The sequence below is a fragment of the Eleutherodactylus coqui genome, chromosome 4, assembly GCF_035609145.1.
Source record: "Eleutherodactylus coqui strain aEleCoq1 chromosome 4, aEleCoq1.hap1, whole genome shotgun sequence".
Taxonomy (NCBI): domain Eukaryota; kingdom Metazoa; phylum Chordata; class Amphibia; order Anura; family Eleutherodactylidae; genus Eleutherodactylus; species Eleutherodactylus coqui.
The window spans coordinates 136,516,004-136,543,680 of record NC_089840.1 but is presented as its reverse complement, the minus strand read 5'-3'; the positions used below and the strand labels follow the sequence as shown (position 1 = coordinate 136,543,680).

General features: G+C 42.2%; 1 protein-coding gene across 1 annotated transcript; it reads left to right on the top strand.

Annotated features, from left to right (window-relative positions):
- The first annotated feature begins 278 nt into the window (after positions 1 to 278).
- LEMD1 (LEM domain containing 1) lies at positions 279 to 27,677 on the top strand. The gene is made up of 10 exons (XM_066600171.1): positions 279 to 650; positions 11,163 to 11,283; positions 11,890 to 11,997; positions 13,027 to 13,106; positions 17,037 to 17,110; positions 19,286 to 19,292; positions 20,068 to 20,151; positions 21,166 to 21,258; positions 22,346 to 22,407; positions 25,723 to 27,677. Exons 1-10 carry the CDS (start codon positions 453 to 455, stop codon positions 25,979 to 25,981), a joined length of 1,086 nt encoding a protein of 361 aa, XP_066456268.1. The 5' UTR covers positions 279 to 452; the 3' UTR covers positions 25,982 to 27,677.

The following is a 27,677-nucleotide window of genomic DNA, read 5'->3' as shown; positions in this document are numbered from 1 at the left end:
GCTAAGGATGCGGCGCAGAAGGAAGCGGTCTATAACGACCTTTGTTTTTGTTTTTTTTGTTTGTTTTTTTTTAAAGCCTACATGGCGCTCAGTGCTTTTCCTCTATTGGACCTGGCAATCATGTGACTTCAATAGGTTCGTTCACACAGTTCATGCCAAAAAAAGAATATGCAGCAAGTTTTTTTTTTTTGTTTTTTTTTGTTTTTTTTTCTTCTTTACACACTTCTTTCCATTTCCTCAGTGGCCGGTAACTAGGTGTACAGAGGTGATATATTCCTGTATCTTGCCGTTGGGTCATGTGTCCATGCTCTTATGTATAGATGCATGGCCCCTTCCCTCACCGAGCACCAGTGTTTCCTTAAATAAAGCCGGGCTGCCTGCAGGCGGTGTACATTACACGTCTCGCAGCTGTCTGACATTTCACAGGATCTTCATTCTGGCCATTGGCAGCCATGCCGACCCTTACAGGCAATCCATCTCAGTACTCCAAAGACCAACTGAAAAATGTGTTAATTTCCCATAATGTGCGTCTGCCTCAAGGTGATCAGAGGAAAGCGGTCTATTTGCAGCTCTACCTCAAGCATATTCTCCCCAAAGATAGAGAAGCTGCGGACTTCTCAAGCGATGACGAGGACACGTCGGAGAATGATGTAAGTGTTGTACCTGGCTGATGGGTGGGACTTCTGGCAGTGTGATGGGTCGCTGCCATATCCACTAGTTTCATGGATTTTGGGGTACTTTGGGCATTTTTGCATTAATACGTTGTCTTGCAACTGTTGGTTCTTATTAAAGTGGCTTGCAGTTTACTATACAACGTGACTTCATACCTTGTAACAGATCTGTGTGGTAGAAGATGGATGGTGGGTGGTGCGCACTACTGGTCCCAGCTCTCTGCAGTCTGTTTTGTGTTATTTACCCCTCTCTTATGTATGCTTATCTGTGGTTTCCTATTTGCAAGATCCGTAGAAACTATTTCTTAGCATTTACCACTTCAGTCTTGCTTCCTCTCCCTCTTTGCCTGTAACCTGTTTAGCGCACACATTTTCACCTGGTTGCATTTCCTATGTAATCGGAGTTGTCGTTATTAGCTCTTGGGGCCCTGTGTCTATAACGGGGATCCCTACCAAGTGCCATTTATAATCCTGGTGCCCTTATGTGATAGAGGGGCCTCCAGGGCCCGGTACCAACCTCTGACTATGTCCCTGGAATGTTGTATAAATGTAAGGGTATAGGTCGTTTTTGCTGCTTTAAGTCCTAAGCAAAGGTAATGATCTGATACACTTTTTCTACAACCTCTTTCTGAAAAGTTCTAACTTGGGGAAATAAAATATTTAAAGTGACCCTTTGGTTAAAATAAAAAAAGAATTCTGTCCTGGGATCAGAGGGGGCATTAGGGTCTAGTACTTACAGTTGTTTTCTGCCATACTTCCGATCTGCCAGTCTTAGGTCCTATTTTTGGCTAGTCAAGATGGCTGCAGGAGTCCAACTACCTAATGCACACTGTGGAGTACTTTGGCCAGTGCTGATCACATGATCAGCATTGGCCGATCAGAGACCAATGTACTATAGGGATTAGGTAGTCTGAGGATTGTATTAGTCTTCTTGGCAGCTTGAAAACAAGACCCAGAAACAGTGGATCAGAGAGCAACAACTGCAGGTAATAAACTCCTTCCGATTCATGGACAGAATTTTGCCCCGAAACTGGAGGGTCGCTTTAAGCTAGCAGTTACTATTGCTTTCCTAGCTCTGAAACTCCTTCTTTACCCCCAAACTCCTGTCCACGGACGATCTTGCATTGCTTTACTTGTCTCGATAATCCGGCCGCGAGTAACGCAGTGCATGCTTTTCCATAGTTGCTATGGAAAGCGCAGCCCCCTGTCCACGAGTGGAGAATCAAAGCGATTCTCCGTTCGTGGGACTCAAATCGCGGCATGCCGCAATTCTCTGCGGTGATCCTATCTGTCAGATAGGATCACTGCAGAGAACTGTCAGTTCTCCCCCCTGCTCCCTGGCGGCGGAATATCGCTAGCAATATTCTGCCTCTCCCGTGGACAGGGGACCTAACAAGGTACTACTTAGTTTATTCTTCTTTTTTACCACATCACTGGAGTTTAACTGCAGATCTTTCTAAATCTCAAAATCTACATTTAAAATAAAAAAAACCACATAGCCATCGCGCACCCTATACTATCAGCACCTTCTGGCCCTCTTTCTGCTTCTTGTCACTCCTGGAGATCGATCTCCAAATCCTGGACCACCTCAGCAAATTACAGATATGCAAAGTTTTGTTGTTTTGAAATGAAGTCTATTGGAATTTATTTCTTTTCAACAGATTCCCAAAAAGACCTTCACAATTCTGCATCGCGTCATGTTTTTTTCACGAAAATGTGAAGTTTACAAAAAAGGGTTTTTTTTTGTTAATCTTCATTAATGACAACATTACTAGCGTGTGCCACTTGGCTCCCCTTGAAATGTCCTTTAGTTGGAATTTCTTTGGTGTTCGTCCTTACAGTCTCTTTTCGACATACAACAATAGTCTGCCATCGTATGTGCAGTCCACTTACCGATATCTCTTTTCTGTCACTTTAATATCCTGATGAAAGCGCTCGCAATGTTCTTCCGTAAAATCACCAAGATTGTCTGGAAAGTAATTTAGATGAGCATGAAGAAAGTCCACTTTTGACACTCGTGTTGCAACCAAGCAGTTTATAGGTTTCTAACATCTCGTCGACTAAAATGGTGTAATTTGCAGCCTTCGTGTTCCCAAAAAAGGTTTGTACCACATTTCTGAATGCAGTCTATGCTCGTAATTTGCACTCACTCATGGTTTTTCTTGAATATATTGCCCGCCATTAATTTTTGTATTTGTTGTCCTATAAAAATGCCAGTTTTTTTTTTTTTTGGCTTTTTTTTTTTTTCCAGAAGGGATTGCTGGAAACTTAACACCAAGGTACTCAAAGCATTTGCTGTCTCTGCTTAAAGTGTTCACAAACTGCTTCATTAAGCCTAGTTTTAGGTGTAACGGTGGCAACAGTATTTTAGATGGATCAACCAGTGGAAGTGAAACAATTTTTCTTCTTGCCAGGTGTGAAGGTACTTCTGACTGGCTACTGCTTCCGACCCCAATGTTCGGTCCTTGCTCTGGAGTCCCATTCACACAAAAAGCAAGGAATTTTGGTGCAGCCTGCTTGTTGGCTGAGCAATATTGCAATCACCTTGAATTGCCCGCAAACAGAACATTCATGAAGCATGTACTGCCCACTTACCAGCAGAAATGTAAGGTTTTCATGTCTCCTTCATGGTCACAGAATGTGCTGCTAGAATAGATAGATGTTAGTATTGTGTAATAAAACACCCATTAAACTGGATCTGCTGGCATCTACAAACAACCTCCACTCTCCTGAATTGTAATTATTGTTGAAGTATTTCATGACTGCCAGAATGTCTTGACCATATACCAAACTACCTTCCTCAGCATAAAATGGAAGCAATTCTGCTTTTGTGTCTGTACCAGGAGAATCTCGTATTAGGACACAGTAAATTCTTTTCATGAAGTCGTAATCCTAACAACACTGATGCGTCTTTAGGTAAATTCAGATTGTGAATCAAATCATTCAGTTGATGCTAGGTAAATGGCACTGGGGTTTCATCCTCCATACTGTCTGTTTGGTACATCTCATCACTTGTATCACCGTCTGAATTGGTGTCTGTTTGGAGCTTGACATTTGACTGGGATGGCACGGAGTTGGATTCACTATGGGGCACTGGTCCCATGGCAGATGGCATATTAGGATACACAATGTTACACTTACTGGTACTAGTATGGCCCACTATCTTCACTGTGCAAAAGTAGCAGTCGTCGCTGTGATTTCTTGGCTCATGCCACACCATGGGTACACTGAACGGCATTGATTCCCTTGTTCCTCAACCCCTCCACACATGCACGGCACACTTTGTGAGAAGCCTACGCTTTGTTCTGATCTGCTAATTTAATCCCGAAGTATTGAAAATAAGCATTTTTCATGAAAGGTGTAATATTTTGCCTCTGTTTTTCTGTCTTATAATAGCCACATATGTAGCAAAATCTCTGGAAGATCGACACAGCCATTGTACATGCCACAAAGAAACAACCCAACGGTCACTATAAAGAGGGGGGGGGGAGGTGGCATGAGGTTTGAGTCATATTGGCGTGCCAAGATTACATTCTCTCATGTTTAGACTTGGTGAGTGCGGCAAATCTTGACGCGATACAGATAAATCAATTTCATTTTCATAATCGCCTATGTATTTGTTTATTCCTAGCACATTCATTGCATACCTCCAGAGAACCTTTCACACATCCTATGTTATCGTATATCAATGTAATTTAAAGTTCCTTTTTTTTTTTTTTTTTCACATTTTCGTTATGATAAAACCTGACATGATACGAAATTTTGAAGGTCATTTTATTTAAAAACTGACAAAAGTTACAAAATTGCAGATCAGTGAATTATCGCACCTCCCTCCTATCGCCAACACCCCTCTGTAAACTCTCATAATATCTCAAAAAGATCTCTCTGCCCAAGTCCCTCTTTTTCTGGCACACTATGGATCACACGTTCTGTCCGCAATAACTTCCTGACTGAGTGTGCCGCTCCACAGCAAAGGCAGGATTGAGGCAGACACAGCCATCGTCTGTGTCCAAACTAAACCTGGATTCATGGCTAAAGACGACAGTGTTCCACTCCTTACAGTCTAGTTTCGTCGTCCACAGCACCACTTGCAAATGAAGTAAAGGGTGGATGGGTGTCAAAAGCCGTACATGTAATGGTCACCATGAGACCAAATATCCCTTAGCCAAGCTCCTGCTTACGACGGATGCAGTGTAACAATGGTGCCACCTGTCTCTGGATGGTGGACAACAAAACAATTGGAGCTGCTCGGGCATGTTGAAGGATCAGACAATCCTCTCTATTGATAGTCTGTCGGGGGCGTCCTGAGCCTGGTCACCTTGTGTGCCCCCCCCCCCCCCCCCCATGCACTGGTGCCAACACCTCCTAACAGTCTGGTCAGAACGGCCCAGTGGGGGACAATTCATCGATACGACCATCCAGCTTCTCACATCCCAATAATGTGCCCCTCTCAGACTCTGGTAACGGGTGAAATCTCTTCTCTGCGTCGTAGAGGCGTCTAGTGGTCAACAAGCTCTACACAAGCGGAAGAAGAGGTCACTACACACAAGGAGCCTCTGAGAGCCTTTTATACGCCAAGGGGGAACCACATTTAGGGTCTCGGGTGACAAGACCGCTCATCTAATCACACCACAACACCACTTGCATATCTGCCTGAGCTGAAACTGCATGCAGAGTACTGCAGCAAAATGACAACTCCTTTTAGGGTCTTTATTTTTGAACTATATATAAGTACACTGCAACAAGGTTTTAAAAAATTTTCATAATAGTAATGTTTCTGTAAAATGAAAACCTGCTGATTACACTGTTCAAAATGAGACATGCTGCTTTTATTCAGTTTTAAGTTATTTAACCCCTTAGTGACCAAGCCTTTTTTCGTTTTAACCCCTTAATGGCATGGCCTATTTTGGGCTTAAGGACGCAACGATTTTTGGTGGATTTTCTCCATTTATCAAGTCATAACTTTTTTATTTTTCCATCGGTGCGACCATATAAGGGCTTGTTTTTTGCGTGGCGGACTGTATAGTTTTTATCGGTGCCACTTTTGGGTACATTGACTATATTGTAAATTTTGTTACTTTTTTTTTTCTTATTTTTTTTACGTGCACAGTCAAAAGCATGTGTCTGGCATCCTGTTGCCATGGCAACAGGCCGGGCTCTCTGCGATTGTATCGCGAGAGCACGGCAACTTCACAGAGGGAGCGCGCTCCCTCTGTGAACCCTTCCCATGCCGCGATCTACATAGATCGCGGCAGGGAAGGGGTTAACAGCGGGGTGGGGGGACGCATCTCCGATGCACCCCCGCTGTTGCGGGAGGCCGGCTGTGACGGCCCTGTTGCAGGAAGTACCCCGCTCCCAGGACGTAAACTTACGCCCTGGAGCAGGAAGGAGTTAAAATGGCTGTATTTTTCAATGGTACTATTTAATGTACTGAAACATCTTTTTGGTGCATCTTTTTTTTTCTACAGCCCACAAACCAACAAAAATGATAACTTTATTCTATGGGTTAGTAGGATTAGTACGATACCAAACTTTTGTAGTGTTTTTTGTTTGTTTTGGTTTTTTTTTAATTTTTTTTTTAATTTTCTGACACCATTTTCTGCGCTCAATAACCTTTTTTTATTTTTCCATACACATAGTTGTGCGCGGGCTCATGTCTTGCGGGACATCCTGTAGTTTGCATTAGTACCATGATTGAATACATACAACTTCTTGATCACTTTTTATTGCATTTTTTTTTTTCTCTTGTAGATAGAATGACCGAAAGCGCATTTCTGGTGTCTTTGTTTGTTTTTTCTTTAAACCCTGTCCCCGTGTGGGGTAAATAATGCATTACGTTGGTAGATTGGACTTTTATGGACACAGCGATACTAAACATGTATTTTTGTTTTAAGATTTTTGATTCGGTAGTCTAACCAATGACCTGTGTATTTAAAAAAAAAAATAAAAATGTTTTATTAGAACTTACTGGTGGATGATCCGCAGTGTTTACACAATGTGGAAACATATCCTATATGTTACATAAACCTACCCTTATAGTGAACAGTCAGCGCACGGTGTGTAACATTGATTACAAAATAGTTGCGCAATCACTTTTCTTTTTATTAAGCAAGGTTAATGGCGACCCTACTGGATTAATGTATTGTATTTTTTGGAAATCTGCCTATACAACGGCAAATTGATTACATTATTCCCCATAATTGGAAAACCTTATGTGGCAAAAAAAAAAGGAACTCCTATTTGAATTCAGCGCACTAAAGTTACTATAAGCTGCCTATCTGTTACAAATTGTGTTGCAGTGTTCTACTCTGATGGGTGTTATCGCTGCATCATTGTTCCACTGTGAATCCCTGACTTTCATCTTCGCAGTAGAAGATAATGTTTTATCTTCCTTTTTCTGACATATATTAATACAAATGTAAGAATTCCCATGAGGGGAAGACCGGGCTTTTGACTGACTCATTAAATTTGGCGTTGGGCTTGGGAGTGATTTCTAGGGCTGACAGGCGGGCCAGAAGGTCGCGGTGCGTAGGGCTGTTGCTAGGCAACAAAACCCTTTTGTGAGGAAAATGTTGACAGATTTTCAAAACTAGAAGATGACGGGTGTGGAGATCCATGGAACGGTCTCTACAAATTACCTGTTTACCATTTAGTCATTGACCTAAGGTCGCCTACTAGGAGAAAGGTAAACGGCAAGCAAAACAGTGTTGGACCTGATCGTGGATGCAGGTGCTGTGGAGTCCAGCATACCATCTGTAGCGTTGCAGAATAGATTTTTGTTTAGATTTTGTTGGACTGCTACAGTATGTGACTGCTTTTTGTCATCCTGTGATGTACTGAGATACCAGGCAGTCTGCGGTCTATGCACTCATTAAAATGTATTTCTTTTTTTTTTTTAACCCAAAACTCCAGCTAGAGAGTTTCAAGGCCTGACTGTTAGGGCCACAGGTTGAGGGCCCCTGCTCGTGTGTGTGTGTGTGTGTGTGTGTGTGTGTGTGTGTGTGTGTGTGTGTGTTAGTTTTTCTTTTGAAAATGCCGTATGCTCTGGGTCCTGTGTTTCGTCTTTAGAGCTCATTCACATGACTGGGATTTCTGCACGTATTACGGCCGCGTGACACACAGTGAATGGAGTCTATGAATGTAAATAGACTTTCATTGATTTATTTACATTGGCCTGTCAATACACATAAGAAATTGGTCGCAGCATGCTCTATTTCTGTATATCGCACAGTGTGAGCCCCATACATTTGGGTAGGCAGCATATGCAAACACTGTCCTTACGCAATACATTGTGTATGTGGGCTGCAATTTATATGCAACTCTGCTAAGGAACAGAGCGGGGGTATATGTAAAAAAAACTTAATAAACGGTCGCGCTGTGCATGCCTGTGTTTGTGAAATGCGCTGTCATACGCAGTGCTCTCACTGCCATATGTGGTCTCTGCCCGCTCACACAGGCTGGTGAAACCCTGCAGGACTCCCACAGCATCTTACAGATACGATCGTGCGGCGATCTTTAGGTTGATTACACTGTTACCAGACATAGTGGGGCACAAGACAGAGTGCTGAGCATGGAGCCTGTAGGGCAGTCAATGTCGTCCCTATTCATATTATGCTTATTAACCACTTTAATGCACAATTGCTTACCTGTACATCATGGACTGCCTTACATATAAGCTTCAGTGTCGCCAGTATGCCATGCGTGCAGTGACCTTATTTTTAATTTTTTTTCTTTGCCCCTGACCTCAAAAACAAACATAAAAATGATACAGTATGTACTGTGAAATGGTGCCAATAAAAACAAGTCTTCCTGCAAGGGGGGAGGGGGAACAAAAAAAGTCATGTGGTTTGGTCAAAGTTATTGACCTTGGTGATGCAAATTATTTTTTTTCTTGTACTACAAAAAATATAGAGGGTGTCCCAAAAAAGTATACACAGTTTAATGGTGGGTATCTATGACCTTTTTTTCCCCCAAATTGAATGATGGCAATATATAGTATTATGTCTCTTCAGTAGTTGAATATGTTGGACATCTTTTAATATCTATATCAATCTACTAAAAAAGCTTTTATGCAGATAATTTTCATGTTGTGTGTACTTTTTTTTTGGCGGGGGGGGGGGGGGGAGGTACACTGTATATGTTTTGTATTACAATATTTATACGGATCCCCAGAATAAATTTATGGTGAACCTGTCACCAGTTTAATGCTGTCCAAACAGACAACATGAACCTGGGCAGGTCCATACACTACGCCTGTGCAGTTGTCGTTCTGAGAGTTTGACTTTGAAGGGCTCTGTGCACCACAGGGTGGGCTGTACCAGCCTCTCCTTGTCTGGATCATCTAGATGCGTGTGTTTGGTTTTGTTTTTTTTTCATCCTCCTACAAAACAATTAATAAAAACCAATACATTTTATGTATCCCAAAATGGTGGCTCTTATACAGTGAAGTAAAAACAAGTTATGTAATGTGACAGTAAGAAGAAGAAAAAAAATGAAATATTAACTTGAAACGCAACAATAGCCCAAATTTATGATTTTATTTTTAACCAAAGGGCTTTTTTCAGGGGACACATCAAGGACAGCTCTGCAGCACAGAATGCAAATTATAGTTTGAAATTGGGTGCAAACTTTTCCTACAACTGTCAACATTTGTAGATTAGTTTCAAGCCCTCCTGATTCTGTATAAGCAGTGTTGGAGTAGACTGTATTACCCCCTGTAGGGCAGGACTCGGACAGCTTTGCTCTATCTGCATGTCTGACAGTATCTGTAAGAAAGCCATTGCATAATTAAAAGAAAGAAAAAAAACTTTCCTGGACCAAGGTGCACCCCAGAGGACTACTGAAAAGTGGAAGCAGGTCTTGGGAATGATGAACCAAAACGTGACATCTTTCTTACATCAGTTATTTTGTACTCTGTCAAGTAGGCGAAGGGATGGTTCCTGAGTGTGATACCAACTGACAAACATGAAGGAGGAAGTGTGAAGGTCTGGGGCTCTTTTGCTGGATCTAGAGTTGTCAACTTGCACAGGCTAACTCGCATACTGGACAAAAAGAGCTACCACAGCATTTTGATGCACCATACAATACCCTCTAGTGTCCGCCTAGTTGGCCAAGGGTTCATATTACAGCAAGACAGTGATCCAAAACCTACTCCTAGGTTATGTCCGAACTAAAGAAGAAAGAAGCCAGTAGGCTTCAAAGAATGGAATGGCCTGCACGGTCTCCAGACATAAACCCCAATGAGCTTGTTTGGGATGAACTGGACAGAAGGGTGAAGCCAAAGCCACCTACAATCTGCAACAATGTTGGGGAGCCGGCACGTCGGTAGTGACGTTTCTGTGTGGGCCTCTGTGAGACCCGCACAGAAATAGAACATGCCGCAGTTTGTTTTCTGTGTGTATTTTCACGCGGACAAATAACAGCCGTCTGCATAGGATTGTGTTTTGTAATGCAATCCTATGCAGGCGGGCATGAGCGGAAAGAATGCCTTGATTGTGGAAAAGTTGTTAGCTGGAGAGGGTGACTTTGAAGAGTCAAAAATCGAGACTTAACTTGGTGAAGAAAAAGTGAATCCATTATTTATATTCATCTTAATGATAAATTGCCTGTGGAGCTGGCATGACACGATTTCCGTAGAATAACTATGGAAAGCACAGCGCAACGTCCACAAGCGGAGAATCGTAGCAATTCTCCACTCGCATGATTAAAACCATGCAGGACATAACTATACATCCTCTAGCGTTAACAGCAGAGTCTTGACCTCCTTAACGTCTTGGTGCTGGAAACCACAAGATATCTTCAGAGGTCCTGTGTAACTCTGGGTCAGAGCTACTTTAACGGTACAAGAGGGACCTACACAATATAAAGCAGGTCTATTTAATGTTATGGCTGATCAGTGGATGTAATGTAAACCTAATATAAGGGCTTATTCACATGAACGCATTTGTGCTGCGTATTGCGTGTGACAAATTTGCGTGCACAATACTCAGGGAATAGAACTCAGATTTCAATGGGTTTGGTCCCTTTTTTTTTTTTTTTTTTCGTGCACGTATTGGTTATGGAAACTTTTTTTTTTTTTTCATTAAACTAAATTTAATTGCCCATTGAAATCAACGGGAGCATGCTTACGTTTTGTGGTGTTCATTTTTCGTTTTGCATGCTCTGTGGGTATGCGCGTGCAAAAAAAAGGAAGCGCAGCACCCATCCTGCACACATAAATATGCTTACACCCATATGAAGCTGGCCTTTAGTAGTGATGCTACCAAGAGACAGTATGTCATTTCATATCGTCCGCAAGGCAAGTTGTTTCAAGTAAAATTAGATTGCACAACCAGAATCTCCCGGTGGAGGTCCTTCCTCCCGCTGTTGTACAGATCAGCCCCTCCCATCAATGAATCAAAGGTCTAGCGGAGCATTAATGCTTATCGCACCACTTAGCATGTATGACAGACTCCGTTTTCCCCCGCTAACTGTTCCTATTTCCTTCCTCAGCTGCAGCCTGTTGGGGACCACGAGGAAAAGAAAAGTGACAAGATGGATTTAAAAAGCCTAAGTGACAGTGAGCTGAAGGAGCAGCTGAGGAAACACGGGGTCAACCCGGGACCCATCTTACGTATGCATATCATATTATCCTGAGTGGGGGGCTGGGGGGTGTCGGTGCGACATACAGGAAGCCGGTCCATGAGCAATGATTACTCAGCAGGGGAGAAAACCTGTCCGTCAAAGACAGTAACCAGATCCGTTCTATGCCCTGCAGCTTCCTAGCCACACAAGTGTAATAGCAGCACTAATTAGAGATGGCGTATACCTTGTAGAAGAGGTGCACGGATGCAGAAAGCACACTTGTATCTATGCCAGTTATCATCGGGGCCCAGGAGGAAATTTCTTGATGCCATATTATACAGTGCAGGTTCTTAGGTAAAGATGCCTTATGTGAGGCGTGATTGGAGCTCATTACACAGAGCAAAAGTTAGGAATATCAGTGAATACAGAATGTTTCCTTCTGAGGTTCTTATCCTCTTGAAGCACTTGGTCCTCTAGGACTTGGATGCTTCATGGAGATTGTACTGACACAAAATATCCAGGCCTCCGATACTAGGCAAAGCTTGACTGATCTCTCAAAGTGGCCAATAAAGTATTATGTATGATACGAAGAAGTATATTTTTTTACCTTATTTCATTCATGGATTGATTTTTATTTTTTCCTAAATTTATTTAGCCACCACCAGGAGCATTTATGAAAAGAAGTTACAGCAACTAGTCGAAGAGCAGGCAAAAGAAAATGGAGGTGAACATGAGGACCAGTACTCGGATAGTGAAGATGAAGGTTGGTGCATACCATGTTAAAGGGGTTGTCCCGCGAAAGCAAGTGGGGTTATACACTTCTGTATGGCCATATTAATGCACTTTGTAATATACATCGTGCATTAAATATGAGCCAAACAGAAGTTATTCACTTACCTGCTCCGTTGCTAGCGTCCCCGTCTCCATGGTGCCGTCTAATTTTCAGCGTCTAATCGCCCGATTAGACGCGCTTGCGCAGTCCGGTCTTCTCCGTGTTGAATGGGGCTGCTCGTGCTGGAGAGCTGCCCTCGTAGCTCCGCCCCGTCACGTGTGCCGATTCCAGCCAATCAGGAGGCTGGAATCGGCAATGGACCGCACAGAAGCCCTGCGGTCCACCGAGGGTGAAGATCCCGGCGGTCATCTTCACAAGGTAAGTAAGAAGTCACCGTAGCGCGGGGATTCGGGTAAGTACTGTGCGTTGTTTTTTTTTTTTTTTTTAAGCCCCTGCATCGGGTTTGTCTCGCGCCGAACGGGGGGGGGGGGGGGGGGGGGCTATTGAAAAAAAAAAAAAAAACGTTTCGGCGCGGGACAACCCCTTTAAGGCTCATGGCTGTATGTTTAGAATTGATATCTCAATCTGACTCCATCCTTTTTGAGATAAGGAAAGCCCTTAACCCCTTAAGGACTCCCCCCCCACCCCCCCCCCCCCTCCCCCGTTTTTTCGCTTTCTCTTCCCACTTTCAAAATATCGTATCTGTCTGAGGTCTTGTGTTTTGTCGGACATGTTGTATTTTTCAATTGTACTATATTGTACAAAAAAAATTTTAGAAATGTTTTTAGAAGTCAAGTGAAAGGGCTAACAGCTGTCAGAGAGCCAAAACCTGCATTGTATGGAGTGGGGTTGACCAATCACATGGTTATATGCTATCCTGAGGATGGGGGATAACTTGCTTTGGTGGGACAACCCATTTTATATGTATTGGTATATTTTTGCTTTTGGGAGGATAAATGCTGTTTAATAACACTGTTCCTTGCGTGGATTATGATGTGCTATAATCTTATTCTTCTGAAGATGTTCAGGTGAAAAGCTTGATGGGCAAGAGATGTGAGTTGAATGAAGATAGAGGGGATCGCGCACTTGACTTTGACAGTGTAAGTAATCTGTAATTAGCCCGAGTGGCTGACGTCTGGTACAGAAATAAATATGAACCTAAGCTTTTTTAAATATTTAATCTAGTTGTACTGATATGGAGCCACTAAACTATTATACCAGGTAACTGCATTATAGCTATTGTCTCAGCCCGTTTGTGGATGCTTTATTCTGCCATAGGCACCTACAGGGGAGCGTTAAGGAGGAATTTATTTCTCTAGATCCTGTCCTGCTGTATTATAACCACTACAGCTTGAAAGTGGAACGATTCTGACATTTAATATGACCTAATGCCATTGCCACTTAGAATCTCTGTAAGCAAGAACTTGTATCATTTAAAGCTACATATGTTGTTTGTTTTTTTGTTTTTTTTAAACTGTATTCCCCTGCCACCATAAAGCTTCTAAAAGAGTTTTCCACAAAAATACTATTCATGACTAGAGATGAGCGAGTATACTCGCTAAAGGCAATTGCTCAATGAGCACTGCCTTTAGCGAGTATCTCCCCCGCTCGAGACTGTAGGTTCGGGTGCCGGCAGCGGTGAGTAGCGGCTGTCAGCAGTAGGGCGCGGGGGGGGGGGGGGGGGGGGGGGGAGAGAGATATCTCCCCTCCGTCCCGCCCTGCTCTCCCCCGCAGCTCCGTGCCCGCTGCTGGCACCCGAACCTGCAGTCTCGAGCGGGGGAGATACTCGCTAAAGGCAATGCTCACTCGAGCAATTGCCTTTAGCGAGTATACTCGCTCATCTATATTCATGACCTATTCTAAGCGGGTGCCCGAGCAACAATTCCGTTGGGGTCGCAGGTGGAACCTGACTGATCAGCTGATTTTAATGAGCGCTGCAGTTACAAGCGCTGGCCAGATGTCAGAGCAGCAGCTTCCACTCCAACTCCAGTGCTGCCAGCAGGTGCCCAATCAACTGATCGGTTGGGGTCCCAAGCAGCAGGCCCTGGCTGATAGGTGATCAATAGTATTTTTGTAAAAAAACCCTATTTATTTGAAAAAATATATATAATTAGAAGGGATGGGGGAGAGGAGCTTGCATATTATTCTATAGCTTTGCTAACTTTTCTAAGGTCATCCATGCTCTTCCAGTTTCCGTCTCCTGGCATGCCTTGCTTCCATTCCACAATGCCTGCAGCTTATGACAGTCTCGGCACGTGAGATCTTACAAGTTATATGATCACTTGTTCTGGCTTAAACTGCAATATTTTCTGCCTTAATAAAATAATTGAGTGACTAATGCTTATAGACCGAAAACTACTGTATAAAAGCAGTAGACGCTGTTTTAGTCTAAACATGAGATCTCGCATTCCAAGACTGCCTATGGCCCTAAAGTATGTCAGGAGATGAAGAATGGAATTGCCTGGCTGACTTTCTCACATAAGTCAGAGACCTTATAAAGTGGTATATAACCTTATTTTTTTTTTCCACTTCTCTTAATTAGTTCCAATTGGTTTTATTGATGGGGCGGGGCTATGTACCTTTTTAGGTGCTGCATCTCTTTAAACTGACTATAGATGCTGAGATGTCGCATTACGGGTGCATTTACACTGGTGATAAAACTGTGTGTGTTGTGAGACGTCCAGTGCCTCTACCCCTCTCCATTTCCACCCCCAGTTATATTTAAGCAAGTCTAGCAAGAGAAGAGAACATGCAGCACATGGATGGGCTGTCGGTGTGCTGTGCGTCTCGCTGTCACCTGTGCAGGAAAGATACTTGCCTGTCCTTGGAACCAATGCTTCCTCAATATGAGGGGAAGGAATGAACAATGAAAGCAGACAGGCACTTTCAGCATCTTGTGTATCTTATAGCAGTAATGAGAAGTGCACTTGGATTCCCTGCAATCAATATAAGGCTGCTTTCACACGATCGACAAAATCATGTGTTTTTTTTTTTTGTTTTTTTTTTTGTTTTTTGTTTTTTTTTTTCCTCGCAATGCGATAGCGCAAGACAACCCATGTATGTAAAGCCCATGGTTTCCAATGGGTTCCTTCAGATTAGCAATGTTTTCTGTTGCCATCTTGCGAGAGGGGAGGAAATTGTGGCATACTGTATTGCCAAAATTTGTATTTTATTTTTTTGGAAGCCCGTGTTTTTCTATAGAGGCTTTGTTTTTCCCGCAATGCACAAAATTTTATGCATTTAGAAAATAACACCTACCCTAAAAATAAGCCTTAGTTGCGCTCCAAAAAAAATTACTTGCCTAGCAGGCTGGGTCCGGGTCCTCCCCGCTGCTTTTCGTAGCTTTGCCACGCATTATGCAGTCCTCGTTTGCCCACAGAAGTTCACTTCTTGGTTGCAGGATTCATAAATCCCACCTCTAAGAAGCGCTGGCTCTGATTGGTACTTGAAAGCTGCATTGATTGGCTGAGCAGCGGCTGGAGAACCAATCGCAGCCATCGCATTGTGAAGGCGAGATTTATGAATTGGCTAATTCATAAATCCTGCCTCCACAATGCTAATGCTGTGGTTGGCTGCGCAGCAGCCAAAGAACCAATCAGTCATCGCATTGGTTAATCCAATGCTGCATTCATCCGTTCATTGGTTCATCCAGCGCAGCTAGAGTTTATTTTGGGGGTAATGGATTATCGTGCGAGCTTATCGCGGGCAGCAGCGATGCATGTTTGTATTCTTCTTTTTTTTTTTTCCACAAGAAAAAGCATAGCTGATGCAACAAAATCATGAGGACAAAGCTGCGGTATTGCTCTTGCCCGTGTGAAAGAGGCCTTGCTGACATGTAAGCGTGAAGTGTATAGTGCCTTGTAAAGCTCCTTATTCTTCCCTGGAAGCAATGCAGCTGCGATGGTACCTAAGTTCTGCTGTAGAAGAGGACCTGCCACATACTGATCATTTACTATGTCTAACTTTTATGTAACGCAGGTTTGTGAAACAGGTTCACGTTTTAGATATCGATATCGAACATAAACTGCACAATTTGCGCTCATACAGTTTTCCTTTCTTAATGTATAGTTTGCTTGAAATTTTACACTTCAAAATATTTTATCCAAACTAATAGATTTTGAGGGGAAAAGGAGCTCTATGTTCGCAACTGTCTTATCTTACAAAGTCAGTAGTGTCTTGTATATGTAAAATCTGCTAAACTATAACTAAAGTTTAACTTGTGACGCGCTAGAGGTAATGATTGGTGGGAATAGAGGTGCGGAGACCCCACGGATGACTAAAATAAAAGGGTCGAAGCGCTGAACACTGTGCCCTTCAGCTGTTATCAGAGTAGTGTATGGACTCCATAGACCTTCTGTCAAGCCTGTCCGCTGCTCCGAAGAGGGACGGAAACGATTGAATGGGCACAACTCTCAGTTGAACGTTCTCACCTGTTCACTCTAGTTCTCGGGTGTCTCTATACCAGAGTCCCCACTTATTGATACTCCTAAGTTGGAACCATTTAAGCTTTATTTTGCAAATTCTCATAGTTTGTATATGTTAATCCTTTGTCTAAATCCCCTTTTAGGTTTTAACAGACCGCAATGATCCAGCTTCTCGACGATCTTCTTTAACAAGTCGCCCAGTGACTCTCTTTCCTAAAGGCCCATATAAACATGTAATTCCACTCCCTTATTGAGCACTTTGTCACTGGGTGAAGTTTGTTGTGTTGGCCTTAAAATAACATATGATTGGGGGAGACTTGTCAAAACTAGCGCAAGAAAAAGGTTGCTTATAACAACTGCCTGCTTTCACGTTCAAAAGGCCTTTGAAAAATGAGTATTGAGATTGGTTGCTGTGAGCAGCTCCTCCACTTCCATTTTGCACTAGTTTTGGTAAATCTCTCCCAGCCACTGTTCCTTTATTCTTCATAAATGTTCTAGGCATTTTTCTCCCTTGTAAGGTGTAGTCTTTATTGGTGTTGGCTGTAGAACACTCTTATTCTAGTGATTAGACAGAATGGAAAAAACGTGTTTTTTTTACTCTTTCAGATTCCCGCATCTCTTGCAGCTGAGTTTAATAAGAACCTTGCAACACTAGGAGATGATTTCAGCGTTACAAAAATGTTAAAGCAGGAAAGTATAGTTCTTTAGAACTGGATGACAGACCGTCTATTCATAGGTTTAAGGTTGCAGTTCTAAAACCCCTCTGTTCCACAATAGATACTAAAGCAGTAGCTTCTCTGAAGCCATTCACTGCCTTACAATTTTATCTACGTGAAATTGACATTAAACCAGTAATCCAGATGTTCTTATAATCCAGCACTTGCTTGTTTTCACAAGTTGTTCATGTGCTATGAGATATATCCTGGGGCATTGCTACGGTCGTAAAAGATCAGGGGTACAAGCCTGAAGGCATCTCACCCCCATCCCTCTTAAAAACATATACAAATGTAGTTGTGATACAGCACTGTTTTTACCAGGAGCAAATATTGCCCCAATACAGTCATTAAATATAACCTGCATGCTGTTACTGAGTATGATGCACTGTTTAAAGGCCAGTATTGCCAAAGATACCATGCATAGTGATTGATGCTATCCAATTCCTGATAATACTGGTATCTACTACTATATGGTAACACTTTATATAGTAAAGTCGCTCTGTAGACCTATATGTTGCATATAGTACAATTTAATCCACAGTTGCTGTAGTCTTTGATTGTAGCTGTTCAATCTTACCCAGATCACTATGAAGACTACTCCTAGATACAACTTTTGTCTGCATTCTAACATGCATCTCTAGTGCCTTACTTTTCCAGCACTATGTATGTATATAATTTTTTCGCTAAATGTGTCCCTAAAGGTCCATTATTGGATGGAACTCGAGTAGCTTTTTTTTTTTTGGCTCCGTCTTATTGATATTCGTCAGATACAGTGGTGTGTGTTTTTTGTGTCCAACCAGTTTCCCCTCGTTGGACTAATGTAATAAGAAATACTATTCCATTCATTAATCTATGGTTGACAAATGCCACTGACTTTCTTTAGCAAATGCATCAGCATATTTTTTTTTTTTTTAAATATAATGTACTGGGCTGAATAGTTATAATCAGAGGAGAATTTATGCTGTTACGTTCTGGAGCGTTAAGGGGTTAAAAAAAATTGTTGGATTGTGCAAATTTGAATGATTGTTCAGTGTTAATATGGCCTATGATTTGAACAATGAATGATAATTTGTTCACTTATTCATTTTATGCATGCATAAAAATCGTGTTATTGCTCAGTCTTGGCATTCACCAGTGAATGCTGAGTGTTCACTCCATGCAGTTTATATATGGGGTTTATTTGTAAAAAAAATGCACAAGCAAACTGTCATTCGCTTGTGCAAGCTATTTATTGCTTCATGTAAAGGAAGCCTAATGTGGTTCATCAGAACCGGAGTTGGTGCACCATAAGGGCTTATTCAGACGGGCGTACATTGGTTGGGTTTTCATGCCCGGCCAATATACGCTGCCCCTCTCTGCAAGGGAAGGAGGTGGGCCTGGAGCTAGTACACTGAGCTCCTGCCATCTCTCTGTCCCTTGCCACTGTTTGCAGTTGGAGGAGCGGAACTTGGCTCCGCACCCATCCTGCCTTTCCTATTGCAAACAGTAGCGACAGGCAGAGAGGTGCAGAAGCTCAGTACACTAGCTCTTGTCCCGTCCCGCCGCCTCCCCTTGCGGAGAGGGGCAGCGTACATCGTCCGGGCGTGAAAACCCAACCAATATACACACGTCGGAATAAGCCCTAACACTGGTTCTAATAAATTACAGGAGTTTCGGGTGGGGAGTCTGAAAAGCATTCATTCTCTCTGAGGACGGCCAAATAACCCCACACCCCACTTTTTTTTTTTTTTTCTTTTCAATGTGACAGTGGGTGAAGAAATGTCTTTTTTGACTAAAAAATTTCTGACAGAAAATATTTCAGAGATTCCGTTCTAGTGATGATGGTTATTGCTGTAATGGTGAGAAAGATCTGATGGGACCGTGTATAATCTACAGACCGTATCGGCGCCTGTATGTATCGCTTATTTAACATGGTGCTTCAAATGCTGCTAAATGTTTTGCTTGTAGCCTCAGTAAACTACAAAATTAGGAGCAGAGGGGTGATGAGATGAACAAGTGCTCTTTCTGTAGGATAAAAAGCCTCATTCCATGTGAAGTTCACGTTGGCCATCCCCCTGGCTTTATGTATAGTTGGTCAAGGACAGCCTGGAGGATCTATGCCTCTCCTTGTAGCTTGTCAACTCATTTTAAACACCGCAGCTTAAAAGTGGAGAAACACTGGAGACGCCGTAGTTACTGAAATGAGGATTCCCAGTGCCGGTTGCAATCAGTGTAGCTCCAACGGTGTTTTGCAGGTGAGAAATGCTCATGTAATTGCACCTTAAAACACCAAGGTCAGAGATCTAATTTGAGAGAGAACCTGTAGAAATACAGGTGGAAGTGAGAACTGCAAATATATGTAGCTCCCACCTATAACCCCTCTCCACCCTTCTGCACTATTTGCAATGAGAGGGGTGGGATGGGGTGGAGGTAAGTCATAGTTTAACTCCTCCCTCACCCCGCCCCTTATTTCAAATGGCGGAGAGGGGGCGGGAGCTCAGTGCACTGCACTGCACTGCTCCCGACTCTTCCAGCCTCCTCCCCCATGCAGAGAAGGACGTCGTATATCGGCTGGGCGTGAATACCCAGCCAACATACGGTCGTCTGAATAAGCCCTCAGATAGACCTTTCTACTAATGGCTCTAGCTGATAAGTCCTTGGTTGGTGAAGTACCTTTTATTTTTTTTTTTTTTTTTTTTTTTTATATTTTCTATCCGTGATGTGATTAAGCCCATTAAGTATGAGCCCGAAGAAGTTCTGTGATGGACTGTAGCAGAGGACATGTCTGTTTTGACAGCAATGCAGCCAATACAGGGACAGTTGACAACCTGTGTATGCTTCTATGTAACCTTTAGATATCCTGTAGAAGTATCAGTCATCCAACTTCTGTTTAGCATGTGCTAATTCTTCAGACATGTGACAGAAATAAAACTGTATTTAAGCAGATGGAGAGAAAGTCCTCTTTGAGCCAGGCAGTGGGTTATGAAGATGCACTGGAAAGCAAGATCCTGACACCTAAAAGCCAGGTACTAGAATGTCTGCAGACAGATTTGATTACTAAGAACTGAAAATCTTCAGCCTGGGCTACTCCTTATGCTAGATTGTTGGGGTCTGATCACTGGGACCCTCGCTGATTGCTGGACAGCTGCTAGGAGGAACTTAGCTGCCCCCATAGCTGTGGTCTTGTGGGTGCTGGGGTCTACCAGGCAATCAGTGGGGGTCCTAGCAATCTAGTAGCTAGAGGATATGTGTCTGGTTGGAATACCCTTTTTAAAGGTGGCTGTCTAGAATTTAGTGAAAGTTCTGTTTTCTGGTCATAAACAGCCCTTTTGCCGTGCGCGGTGTACGAGAAAGTAGACTACCTCCTTTTTTTTTTTTTTTTTTGCTTTTCAAAATCTAGGCTAATAATTTTAATAACATTTATTGAATAAATTCACATGGTTATCTTTTTGCGTTGAAAACTTTCTTTTTTTTCTGGAAATTCAGTGATTTGTTACCAGGCATATGTTCTACCAGGGGTAGATACAGCAGAAGCATCTACATGCAATAAGACAACTGCCTATGTATTTGGAGCACACTTGTAGCTAGAAGGCTGAAGGTCTTAGATCATTTTCCACTCCAATTAAAGTTATTGATGGAATTAATTTTATACACATCTTATACACTTTGTATCATTCTCCAGCTGCATGTATATAATCTAATCCTCTTCTGCCGGCCTAAAGTGTGTGGTTAAATAGTTTGGGCTATTCCGCATTTTAGTAGGAAAATTGAACTTAAAGTGTATTTCATGTTTGCTATAAAAGTCATTTCACACAATGTATGCAATAACTTTTAATTTGTATACAATATTACTTTTTTTGCTTTCTCTTTTGAAGACCGCTATTCTCAACATCTTCAGTCATATGTCCTCTAGCATTACAAAGTAATCCTGTTTCTCCTTTCAAAGTCTGCAACAAAAAGCCTTGCAGGTTCCTAGGCTGCTCTTGTAAAGCATCAGATACTGTAATAATAAAACCACTCATGAAGTTTGTGTTTGTCAGGTAAAAGTTACAGCAGAGAAGAACACAATGACGTACAGATCTCCAGCGAACACACCCAAGGCCTGTGTGTTCACGAAGCAGAGCAGACTTCAGGCAACAACCTATTTTATTGCAGTGGCTGTGGGCACCTTCATGGGTACCTCCACACGGGGTGTAAATGCTCTATTTTCCACAGTGAAATTACCCATAGTAAAATGTCATCTGTTGTAAACTTTCTAAGACTGCTTTCACACAAGCCTATTATGGGATAACAGAAGCGTGTTTCAGACTGACAGTGAGTCTGCTGACCCAAACTCGAGGCATCCTACAGTCGTAGAATACTGTGATTTTTGGGTCAGTAGATCTGTGATCGAGCTCCTCCGTTAAATGAGCGCAACTGTTTCTTCTATAATATATGCTTGTGTGAAAGGCGCCTAGATCTTATATCCATGTGCAGACTCCACATCCATATTAAACTGAACTTCACCCATTGCAGTGCATAGCCTGAAATCTGCCATATATTTGGTTGTAACACATGGATTTGTTTTGGAATTTTCGCTGTGGAAAAGACGTTTTGTGCGAACGTACCCTAATACTGTAGTCTTCACTGAGGATGGACATATTGCAAAATGTGTTTGATTGTTTTAAGAGTTAAATGCACTTGTCATTTTTCTCCCATTTTCACCTATAGAAAACAAATCCAGTATCAGTTGAGTGTTCATTCTCAGTAATATGACTTTACACCTTGTCACGTGGGTGATTTGTGCTCCTCCAGCCAAGAGCACACTACTGTATTTTGGCCGCCGTTTTGCATCTGTAATGCGTAAGTGCTTCCCAGCCTGACCACAGGACTCCTGACCCAAACTCCGAGCATCATAGGATGTATGACCCGTGGTCAAGTCTGGACACATTTCTGTATTACGGATGTAAAACGGTAGCCAAAATACAGAGGTGTGGTCTGAGTCTTGTGGGTTGACAAATAATGCAGGGTTTCTGATTTCTGCAAAGAGATGTACAGACTTTCTTTTGGTTTTCTTCTATGTTACATAAGACAAATGTTACCACTTTTACACCTCCTATGACTCTTGTATGCAGGATAGTCTTGGGCAGGTGTCACTCACTACTTTTTGTTGTTGTAGGACAATCATCTAATGTTGGATAAATATCTGCCATTAATAATTTATGCTTTTTGCATTAACAGTATGATGACAACTGTCCTGGTGACTTCTCTGATCTGATGCCCCAGTCTTCCCTAGGATTGAGGTAACACAACTTGGTGTTTTGTAGCTCCTTACCTAATAGAGATGCTTAGTATATAACGAAGGCAATGACAAGATGGCTTTTTTTTGAAGTGAACAGATATTAACTGCAGAAATGGGTCAAGAAGACCATTAAAAGAACCCTGGGACCTAAACAATTCATTTTGTCCTTCATATTGATTCTTTTCTACTCCAGGCGGCTCAGCCAAAATGAATTGGCTTCTGTGGTTTTGAAGACTGTTTTGTCTCAAGTAGGATTGATTCAGCCTGGCGATTTACTTCATACCCAATACTGCATCTCACTAGCATCATTTTCTTTGGCGTATTACTTGGCCATCAAGTTTTTTTTGTCTAGTTAGGTTTGTCTGGCACATACATTATAAGGTGCTGTACTAGTGGGCTGTTAGCCAGGTGTTGCACATGTATGGAAGCTCTGATGCACCTCAAATATGGAATCTAAAACACTTCTGAATAATTCTTTACTCAAATTGAAGCCAGTGAGCCACAGGGTCACAAAATACTTGCACTAAGGGCAACTTCTGCATAGAGACTGCATGGTCTCCCTGTGTCCCTACTCAGGTTTCCTCCCACACACCAAAAATGTACTAATGGGGGAAGTTAGGGTGGCTTCACATCTGCGTCAGAACCTCTGGACTGAGGTTCTGTCATAGATGTGGCTGCAAATGCCGGAAGAGAAAATGATGCATGCAGCACTTTTTTTTTCTTCAGTCCAGAAGCCGACCAGCTGGGTGAAAGCGGGCGCACCTCATTATAGTCAATTGGGTTAGCCCAGCGCTGTTCGGTTCCGTCCAGAAACTAAACTAAATCGGTGCAGGCTTGTACACCTCTTCCACAGCTTAAACACTGATCATCCACTGTTTGACATAGGAATGTAAATGGTTAGATGGAACAATACCTCTGTCAATGTCAGCCTCTTTTTATTTTTATTTTTTTAAACTAGCCTCATAACAATGACTGTGAATTGTTAGTCAAAGCCAGAAGAACCATGCATAGACAGTGGAAGGAATGTGAAACCCTGAACGATCAGTGGACAAGAATGAATCGTGCAGTCTAAACAGGATGCCTGAGCACAGACTATGACGTCACCGGTTAATTCGCTCAAAACGAGAATCGTGAGATTCTTGGCTCATGTAAAAGGAGCATTGGAGAAGAGAGGACACCGGTTTGGAAGAAAAACGGATTTCATTGAATGGTAGAGTTGGAAGGGACCTCCAGGGTCATCTGGTCCAACCCCCTGCTCAGTGCAGGATTCCCTAAATCATCCCAGAATCCTCTTCAGCTTTAGTAATATTGAAAACAACAATTAGTCTTGCAGTAATGGCAAAGGTATTGCTTTGCATTCAACAAATAACATTACTCCATAGTTCAGCTTAGTACAACACAAGTTAATCTTCAATGCTCTTGCTTTCTATTTGCATTTAAAGGTTACTCAGCAGAGTTCCCACAGTCCTAGTTATCTGAAGGTGCTTTGCTAGAAGATTATTCTGCAGTTAATTAAGCTGATTTAAGATGGGCATCTTTCACTTTCTCTAGTTTTGTGTAACTGACTGTTAAGAAGATGTGTCTCAAACATTCTCCTCCACAATGCTGCTGTTTCAGAAGCTTGTAATTCCTTGCTTTCCACTCCAGACAATGCTATTTCTCTGCACGCACTGCAGTACACCTTCTCCACATCCTCTGATGACGACTACTGATTTGAGGCTAAAAGATTCAAATAATATTGCAGCTTGAGAGTGCTATGATCCAGCCATGTATGACGGGTGTGGGTCAACAAACTATTTTCAAAATAATTGTTGTAACTGGTTCATAATTACAAGCAGTAATGGATGTTGCTCAGGTGATGCCCAAGCAGTAATAATCTGTTCTAATTGGTCTTATCTCAATCCTTCCATTACTGCTTCTCATACTTGGCCAGGAAGACACTAATTGCACTGAATCGCTGAACATGGTTATTATAAAGCTAAGATATGCACGTTTATAATGTATGTAACCTTGTTTTAAAGTGACTGTCAGCTTCTTTTCGCCCTATGAGCTAAACTTATGGGCTTTAAGTAGATGCCCCACTGAGATTAGGGATATAAGTGTTATACTTGCCTCTCCTGTTGTTGCATTGAGTGGTGGCTTCCTGCACTGACACCGGGGAATCTACGGGGAAAGTAAATATAAGGGCTCCTGTCCACAGGCGATAGTTCATTGCATTATCCGTGGTGATAATCCGACTGTGGGTAACATAGTAAACGCTTTCCATAGCATTGCTATGGAAACCATAGCCCGATGTCCACGAGCGGAGAATCGCAGCTCTTCTACCGCAGTGGAATATCACTAGCGATATTCCGTCATGGCCGTGGACAGGGGGCCTTAAGGTGCATTTAGAAACAAGGATGATCGCTCAAAAGATGGCTTTTGAGCGATCGTTTTGCATAATCTACTAACTGGTATTACTATCTATTAGTACCAATTGGTAGTGTGTGAGCCACTGGGAGCTGAATTTATTCAGAGGACCACCCGCTGTTCTCTGAATAAATTCTTTGTTCTGCCGTGCTGATAACAGCTGAAACAATGTAATCAGCTGTTATCAGCAGTCCCCAGGCAGAACACAGCATGCGGTCCATCTTATCAGCTGATTGACTAATTTCAAGCTGAACTGAAATCCATCGTTCGACAGAAAACTAAGATGGGCACATTTTGCACGCAATGATTATCACTCAAAAGATGGTTTCGGGTGATAATTGTTGTCTAAATGGGCCTTAACACTTACATCCCAGATTTCGACGGGTCACCTGCACTTAGCCCATAAGCTAAGCTAAGCTTATAGGGCTGATGGTAGGTGACAGATTCCCTTGAGCTGATCCAGTATAAAGTCCATACAAGCACATATTGTGTCATGTTTACACAGAGAAGGTTAACCATTTGGGGGTTTTTTGTCATTTTTGGATGCAAACATTGTTTATGTACATTGAATATTTCAATAGCCACTTAATGGTGTAGACATCGAGAGGAAATTTCATTTTTAGGTTTTTGCTTTTTTCAAACTATCAGCCCAGTAAGTCCAACAGAAGAGAACTGTAAAAAAAAAGGAAACCGAGGCAAGCTGTACGTGTTGAAATAAGTGATATTTGGAAGTCCTTGTAAAGATCTGAATGTTTTGCTTTTGCATTTCTGTATTCAAGACCTGTTTCTGATTGTTGCTAGAAACTGTATTAAAAAATGAGATTTTCAGCCAGTTGTGTTTTTTTTTTTTTATATAAATTGTGTTTGTAATTTACTACATTTTCCTCTGATTTAATTTTATCTACAGTGCCACACGAAGGAAGCCCATAAAGGGGGCTGCTGGTCGTCCAATTCAGTTTCGATATGATGATATTACAACTAGAGCCAGGATGCAAGAACAGACTAAAGAGACCGTAACTGAGGGAATGCCTCGACTGGTGTCTGTGCGTCTTCAGATTCTTATCTTTATTGTAGTAGTGTTTGTTGCCCTGGTCTATTTCGCAATGGAGAGCAGCTCAGAAAACCCTTTTAACTCTGAAGACCTTGCTGAAGTACAGCAACCGTAGTGTAAAATGTTCATGTAAATGGGATAAGCTGTGTTCTTCCAAAGGGATGGGGGTAAAGATTCAAGAGTGGTATACCATTGTGCCCTGCCTCCTGAATTTGTATGTTTTTCATGTGAAGGTTCTAGCTGTTTTTTAGCAGTGGTTGACTAATTTGATCAATACTAATACTCAACATGAAACTGCTATCATTGAGGTTACGGACTACAGTTTTAATGTAGGGCACTTAAAATGTTTCAGAGGTGCTGGTATTTAGTAATGGCTATCTTAAAGGGATTATCCTGGATGTAAATATTGATGACCTATCACTAGGCTAGGTCAGCAACCTGACAACCCGCCAATCAGCTGTCTGAAGGGGGCAAGCACTATAGCCTCTACTTAAGCCTTTTACCTCATGTGGCCTTTCAACAACTTGGGCCTGTTCAAGTGAATGGAATTGAGCTGCAATACGAAGCATCACCTCTACAAAATGTATGGTGCTATGCCTGGTACACAATTATGAAGCCCCTTCAAATGGCTTTTTGGGGGCGTACTGGGAGTCGGGTGCTCGCCAATCTGATACACCTATTCCAAGGATTAGTTTTCGATCTTCAAATCAACCCTACGCTCCTGGAGAAACCAAAGATGGCTGAACCTTTCTCTATCTACCTGATGCACACTGTACATACTATGCATTGGTAGAGTAAGATACTACAAGCTGATTGGACTGGCCAGTGCTGCTCGCATGGGCAGCTCTGATTTAGCAAAGCTGTGTCTTAGACTAATTATGCATACTAGTGCATCATGTGCATCAGGCAGTCAGAAAAGCTGATGCAGCCATCTTTGCTTCTCCAGACCTGGAGGATTGCTAGAAGTTCTGGATAACCCCTTTAAAGGACCGTTTCAGGGAGGTTGTAAAACCCTGACAAGTCTATATGCAATCTAGACAAGAGGGGTATTTGTCTTCCAAGATATGACTAAAGTGTTGCTTTTATGTTTCCTCCTGTATGATGGTTTCACACAAGCAATATAGTTTGCAAGAATATTATAAAAAATATCACTGCCAATGGTGAAAAAAAGTTACTGGGTTTAGATAAAACTGTTTTTCGGGGTGCTTTGTTTTATAAAGGGATAAGATCTGATGCCATTTCTTTATACTGGGCTCCACATTCTCTTAGAAAGCAAGACTTTTGTGACAAATCGTAGCTGGAGTCAACAAGATTGAGTTTCAGTGAAAGGCTAATGTTGGTAGTATCCTTGACCCAATTGGCATCTAAATTTTCTGCATGATGGTGTGGAATAAGGGACCTTTCACACGAGACAGAACAAATTGCACGACCCACTGCAAGCCAGGGGGAAATTTTCATCAAAATCCACAGAAATTTTGTGCAGGAGTTGAAAATTGCTTAAATCTGCCTGCAATTCCACGTCAAACTACGCAGCTAGACTTGCATATTTTGGTGTAGAATTCTGCAGCTGCTGATTTGGCTGCGTCCTGTGTTCAGTGTGAAAGGTCCCTAAGACGGTAACAGAGGTAAAAGTTGATTCAATATTTTCACCAAATTGTCTTGCAACAGTTTGTTTTTTTGTTTGTTTTTTGCTAATTTGAATTGTTCTGTACTGTTTTTTAAGCTACTGGGTTTGTTTCCTCCCCAGCAGTTTTTAGTTTGTCATGTCTGTTATTTCCGCCAATGTTTAAATAAAGCGACTGTCTATTTTG

Bases quoted from the DNA above. Each gene is read 5' to 3' on its own strand.
- LEMD1 (XM_066600171.1), top strand. From the start codon at position 453: ATGCCGACCCTTACAGGCAATCCATCTCAGTACTCCAAAGACCAACTG. The intron at 11,998-13,026 runs GTTGGTGCATAC...ATTCTTCTGAAG, and splicing joins CTCGGATAGTGAAGATGAAG to ATGTTCAGGTGAAAAGCTTG. The intron at 13,107-17,036 runs GTAAGTAATCTG...TTACTCTTTCAG, and splicing joins GCGCACTTGACTTTGACAGT to ATTCCCGCATCTCTTGCAGC.